At 27.9% G+C, this 6879-nt stretch overlaps 1 protein-coding gene across 2 annotated transcripts; it reads left to right on the plus strand.

The window, feature by feature from the left end:
- The first annotated feature begins 1748 nt into the window (after positions 1-1748).
- On the plus strand, positions 1749-5355 carry LOC131027328 (L-ascorbate peroxidase 2, cytosolic). 2 transcript variants are annotated; one of them, XM_057957344.2, is made up of 10 exons: positions 1749-1899; positions 2013-2046; positions 2375-2549; positions 2638-2703; positions 3151-3199; positions 3317-3399; positions 3709-3788; positions 3945-4047; positions 4134-4192; positions 4999-5355. In XM_057957344.2, exons 1-10 carry the CDS (start codon positions 1800-1802, stop codon positions 5045-5047), a joined length of 798 nt encoding a protein of 265 aa, XP_057813327.2. In that variant the 5' UTR covers positions 1749-1799; the 3' UTR covers positions 5048-5355. The 2 variants fall into 2 exon arrangements, with proteins under 2 accessions (XP_057813327.2, XP_057813328.2); XM_057957345.2 differs by lacking the exons at positions 3945-4047; positions 4134-4192 and having other exon boundaries at positions 4999-5268.
- The last annotated feature ends 1524 nt before the right edge of the window (positions 5356-6879 follow it).

Consider the following 6879-nt stretch of genomic DNA (forward strand, 5'->3'; position numbering starts at 1 on the left):
AAATATAATATGTTTAAAAACCACTTTAAAATATTTTAGCTTTACACCTAACTAACTTTATTTAATTTTATTTTATTTTATTTTACAATCAATAAATTATTTTAATAATTAAAAAATTATCACGAATTTTTTCCATACAATTTGATTTGATCACAATAGTGAACATGTTGATAGGTGTGGATGTTGCTGCGGCAGCTAAACTGGCTCCAAAACTGCATGTCAATAACAAGAAAAGTCAATAACACGAATTTTTTCAAAAATTACAAATTGTTGATCGTGATCAGCAGAATTAGCTGCGGCATTGATTTTTAGAAAATTTTCGAAAAAATCAATAACACGAACTTTATAACCCTGTTTTGAAGCCAATTAAACTGCATCCAGGATGTTATTGTACCTACTTTACTTTACAGAGTCATATATTTACCAAGTTATATGAGAGGCATGTCTTCTTATGCGTCATAAAAAATTTGCTAAAATATGATTGAATAGGAGCTTCCATTGAGGGCTGGAATGCCAGTAGCAGAAACTTGAAACTGACATATAGATTCCTGAGTTTAAGGAAATAGGTCATAAGGGAAATGAGTAACTTGTTAATGCAATCATGGGGGGCTTCCATTGAGGGCTGGAATGCCAGTAGCAGAAACTTGAAACTGACATATAGATTCCTGAGTTTAAGGAAATGTTGGTCATAAGGGAAATGAGTAACTTGTTAATGCAATCATGGGATCAAGGAAAGCTGAACTTGTGCTTAGTAATAAAAAAAGATGGCATTCAAATTGCTCTGAACTTGTAACAGTCTAGAAGCTTAAACAAAATGTACATGGTGCAGTATACCTGGTCTGTCTAACTGATGAAACTGAAGCCTTCCAGAGGCACCTACATGTTGGCTGAATTCTTGGTTGAAATTTGTCTACCGCCATATCCATGGTTTGAATGCAAAACTTTCTCACTTGTATTAGTGGAAACAAACTGCTACATTTTCTCAACTATTGCAGAGAAAAAGAGTTATCTGATCTTGAGTCCTAATTACAAATACAAGACAAGGAGCAGTTCTTAAGACACAGCCCTGTTGATCTTAAGGTTTACTTATATGGTCTGAATGGGTGTTTAAACCTGCAAATGAAGTTGATATTGTTTCTTTTTCCCTGCCTCTCATATCCCAATCTTGTTGCATTAAACATTCCTAATTGTTCTAGAACATTCTAAATCAGATAAAATCATGCTAGAAAGTACTCCCAAAGAGAATCGCTCTTGGACATTTTCTAGAAGCCAATTTTACAATTTCCCTTCAAAATGAGGTTAAGGATGACTTGATAGAAGTATCTATCCAACAAAATTATAGGCATCTTGATAGGAACCCACTATGAAAAATCATTTATAGGATTCTTGGTGGGCCATTGGAACCCTTCAGATGTTAATGGAAGGTCAGGGTGAGTCTTAACCTTAAAAGCATTCAAGGAATTCATGTTTTTTTTAATGAACATAGCTATTGAAAGATAGGTATTACTAGAGGAATCAACGCAATGAAACAGGGAGAATCAAAAAGTGATTGAAGAATTGAATCTCTTGCTTCAGAACTTATTCTCCTTAAAAGGAAAGATAAGGGGAATAGAATCTCTTACTTTAGAATTTATTTCTTTTAAAGATAAGGGGAATAGAATCTCTCAATTTAGTATCTATTGTTAAGAGAAGCATAAATGCTTGTTCTATTCTTCATCTGCCATTATTCAACTAGAATGAGAATTGTATATAAGAGATTAGACTGAATAGAATTCACATACTATCGTGTGCATGCAGCCATGTTTTCACAAATGATGGCATTTGTATATCCTGAAGTCCCCCAAGACTATAAACTAGCTGTGGAAAATTGTAGAAGAAAATTGCGAGGATTAATACAAGGTATGTATATGTAAATACACTAAGGCTATTGATTTTCACAGAGGTGGTTTTCTTATTCTTATAACAAGTTATTATTATAATAAGTTATCTCATTACTCACTGTCTCATTGCAGAACAACATTGTGCTCCTCTAATTTTACGCCTAGCGTGGGTTTTTACATCCTCTCCATATAACTATTTTCATTTGTAAATTAGTTGGGGATAAATGTATATATTATATAAGATTTTCACAATTTGTAAGTTTTAAATGATTCTGTTTTTGGATTGGATAGTGTCTGAGTTTTTTTAGCGACATTTCAATCACATTCTGTGATCTATCATCAAAATGTAAGAGAGCCTAGAGAGAAATGATGATAGATCACAAAGTGTGATCCCTAATAAAAACTCGAATCCAAAAACAGAATCATTTATTAAACCACTATAGATATTTTCTTCTCTCTTATCATAGTTTTTCATATGTTCATTGAATAATTAGGTGGCATTCTGCTGGGACTTATGACATTCAAAGCAAAACTGGAGGGCCTTTTGGAACTATCAGAAACAAGGGCGAGCTATCTCATGCTGCAAATGCAGGACTTGATAATGCAGTGAAGTTGTTGGAGCCTATCAAAGAGCAGTTCCCTTCAATTAGTTATGCAGACTTTTATCAGGTTTATGCCAACAAATCTTGAAAAGTACAATGATTGTCTTCTTTTGATTTGGGTTGCAAAGATAGATGTGTGTTTGTTGTTGTCACAGTTAGCAGGTGTTGTAGCTGTTGAAGTGACAGGAGGACCTTCAATACCTTTCCATCCTGGAAGAGTGGTAATATTATTTTATCTAGTTAGTCTAACATCTTGAACATGATTTCTTGCTGGGTATATATTGGGTGAGACTATACTGAAAGAGGTGAAACTTTCGAATTAAATAATTAAAGATATTAAGTTTTCATGATTTATATTGTTGTTTAGTATTTTTTTTTGGAATTGATTGTACTTTTTGATTCATCATTAAGATGATGAAAGTGCTAGATGAAAGTGCTAGAGAAGAAATTGTCATGCATTTTCATGGGCATGTTAATTAAATAATTGTTAAGCATTTTCATAAACATGTTTATATTTTTTTGAAGTTAAATTTAATTGTCATGTAATCTAATTTTTTATGTTTATTATATTATGATATTATTTACATGTTTGTGATCATATGTTTCTTCAAATTAGAACACCTTGAAACATATCTTAAATGGGATGCAATTTTAATTATGTGATACAGGATCAATATGAAAGTCCTGAAGAAGGTAGATTGCCAAAGGCCACTGGAGGTAACAAATTTAATGTGTGTTTTTGTTGAGGTGTATTCTATGCTCCACAAGGAGATTAATACTATCTTTTTGCAACTACTAGCTAATTTGTGTAGGGTATTTTGATGATGTACTCAGGTTTAGACCACCTCAGAATAGTTTTCCAGAGAATGGGGTTGGATGATAAGGATATAGTAGCACTATCAGGGGCTCACACATTGGTAACATCTTATCTTTTTAATATTTTATATGAAGTCATAAACTAATTATACAAAATGATAAACTAATTAAATCAGTGGCTTGGAAAAGATTATAGATGCAATAAGCCATTTTTATAACCCTCAATATATATATGGGACTTGATCCAAATGGGACTTGATCCAAATTGGAATGAGAATTACAAGATATAGTGTCATGTTGCCATTGAAACACATGGGTTAGGGTCTAATTCAAATATTATGAGAACATCATTGTCTTGTTTGAAAATGGGATTTTATTTGTATTTTAATTATCATAAATTATTACAACAGGGAAGATGTCATAGAGAAAGGTCTGGATATGAAGGATCATGGACAAAAAATCCATTGATATTCGATAACTCCTATTTCAAGTAATACTTAAAATTAAAGTTTTTACTTTTAATTGTTATGTAATTTATTTTTGTGATTTTTTTTTTTACAATCATCCTATGAAATATTTAATTAGTTTATTTATGATAAGCTAAGATTGTAAAGTGAATTCATATTAACCATCAATTGATGATCAGAGAACTCATAACAAGCCAAAGTAAAGAATTGATCCAACTTCCTTCAGACAAAGCTCTTTTACAAGATCCTATATTTAGTAAATATGTTCATCTATATGCCAAGGTACTCATTCTTGAATTCATATTAAATTATATGAAATCAAAATTTTATGTAGGCTTACAAAAAAAGTCATTCCCTTATTGGTGCAGGATGAGAATGCATTCTTTACTGACTATGCAGTGGCTCATCTCAAGCTCTCCGAATTAGGGTAAATAATATTGTTCATATTATTGTAGATATTCTCACTATAGTATTTATTAACATTCACAAGCATATATATTTTATCAAATAGAAATTATAATATTTTTTATTGAAAGAGGATAAAGATGAAAAATATATATATCATTAACACCCACAAGCATTTATGATTCATTGAATAGAAACTATAATAACTTTCATTGGAGGAGAAAGATGATGAAAAAAAATAACCATTCAATCTAATATAATAAAATATGAATACCCACAAAGTAGTCTATAATCCCTCTTTAGATAAATCTTAAATTAAATTATTATAATATTTTAAAAAATAACATTTACCACTTTATATTTTTAATTAAATATGAATAAATAATAATAATTTTAGTAAACAATATATAAGTTTAAATTGTTTTTCTATAGATAATATTATAATTATATAAAAACATTAAATATAAATAAAATAAAATAACTTGTAAGTAAATCTATTTATAGATTATTTATATAATATATAAATATAAAGTAATTTTTTTAATATGTAAAATAATATTACTTTCAAATATATATGAAAAAGATATTCCAAGGTAGAGGCTTGGCAATTCTTGCAATCTAAAAAAAAATTAATAGTTATATATCATTAATTTTCAAATAATTAAAATTTATAATTAAAAATAAAATAACATTTTTAATTCTATTTACAATTTTATATATATGTCTATAGAATTTAATTTTTGTTTATTTTTTATTATTAAAATAAATTATATTTTTTTTTTTCTAAATTTATTAATCTAAACTATTTAAATATTTCATGTTTCACAGGTGGAAGTGTGGGAAGTGGGGGCGAGTATTGTGTGGGATATGCATATAGTCAAGTTCCAAAATTTCAAGTCCATATGATCAAATATGATGCCACATCAACATGCATTTTTGTGAAGGTGTCCAAAATGATCCCAAATTGTCATAAGATCCATAGGTGTGCACTAAGTCATGTTTACTTGTGTGCAGATGTGGCATCACATCATTGGTTATTTTTTGAATTTTAGAGGTACTTTTTTGGGGGAAAAGCATTGACATGACATTTTTAGAGCACCACTATTGGTCTTATTTTGTCTATGTACTATAACATGTATTGGCTCCTCTCCCCTAATGATTTGAAGCGTCGAAGAGTTATTTGTCTATATTGTTTTAAATATAGTTCAAATTGAATTCTTAAAATAATAATGTTCTAATATGTTATATATATTGATATAGTTTAATTAGTGTATAAAGAAAAATAATAATAATTTTAAAATATTTTAATGATTTATTTTTATTAAAATATAAAAAAATTAATATCAATTGTAACATTATTGTGCTTATTATTAATCATGTGAGTTTTAGATATTTTCAAATTTAAATATATATTCACAATTAAATTGTTTATCTTATTATTAATTTGATTAAAAAAATTATTAAAAATATTTTGTAAAGAAATAATGATTAAATTTAAATAAATCACCAACATTAACCAATATTACAAAAAATATATATATATAAAAGAATCATATATATCATAATAAAAAAAAACAATTAAATATAATATAATATTCACTAAATCCACACTACAAACCACTGACCCAAACATTATATTATTACACAAGAGAAAGAGAGAGAAATATCAATAGTTTTCAATAACTATTAACCCCAAACACATGAATCCATCAAGGGCTCCATGTGACCTCGTGCAATCTCTCATCCTAAATGCACAATTTGACTTCACCTTGTTATTTTTCCTTATGTAACCCATTTAATAATCATAATTCCAATGTTATATGCAACATTATATAGGATAAATAAACCTAAAAATTAAGAAAGGCATCCCGGAGAGTGGGTGGATCTTATAAATTATAAGAATATTGTAATATTCTTATACAAGGTATCTGATCCACCTAGTTAACAACAATAATAATATTATGCAAGATCTATATCACACTTTTCAAAAATTCTCCCACTTTTATAAACTACATCAAGGACAAATAAATAAATTAAAATAGTCACTATGGGATAAATTCATGTTGGTAAGAATGGGTGCAAATCAAGGGTTTGAGCCCAAGTTATTTAGTTTTTTTAATTATATTTCAAAATGAGCAATAAAAGGAAGATCGGATATATGTTGTGAGATATTTAGAAGGTTGCAAAAAATATTCATAAATATAATTGATAATATTTAACTACTAATATGCACATCATGTTTTAGGCTAATTTATCAGCACAAGTGAATTTAAATAATTCTAACTAAAAATTATATATGGGCCACAACTTTTCCAATTGGAATTGTCCACTAACTGTATATTTTATACCACTTTGGATCTAATTATCAATTTTATTTTATTTTTTTCAAAAAGTCGATATTTCAACAACTCCAATCTTATAAATAATATTTTTTTTGAAATGTAAAAATAGGCTTTTATAGATCTATAAGTTAATTTTTCAAAATATATATCTTTTAATATTTTAATTAGTTTTTTATATTTTATATTTTATATTTATTGAAAATAGGTCATCGGGAATAAAATATAAGGTTGATTATCTTGTAAAAGAAAATTACTAAAATTTATTTAAAAATTTTGAAAAAAAAATTGACGCACTAGAGAAACGAGTCTATGTCAAGATGATATATTTTTTTTCTAATGTGTATAAATAAAAAAAATTTATATTAGA

Source organism: Cryptomeria japonica, chromosome 3 (genome assembly GCF_030272615.1).
Source record: "Cryptomeria japonica chromosome 3, Sugi_1.0, whole genome shotgun sequence".
Classification (NCBI taxonomy): Eukaryota; Viridiplantae; Streptophyta; class Pinopsida; order Cupressales; family Cupressaceae; genus Cryptomeria; species Cryptomeria japonica.

Coding starts and splice junctions, on each gene's coding strand:
- LOC131027328 (XM_057957344.2), top strand. CDS start 1,800: ATGTTTTCACAAATGATGGCATTTGTATATCCTGAAGTCCCCCAAGAC. Junction 2,704..3,150: donor CTTTCCATCCTGGAAGAGTG/GTAATATTATTT, acceptor TATGTGATACAG/GATCAATATGAAAGTCCTGA. Junction 3,789..3,944: donor TTCGATAACTCCTATTTCAA/GTAATACTTAAA, acceptor ATTGATGATCAG/AGAACTCATAACAAGCCAAA.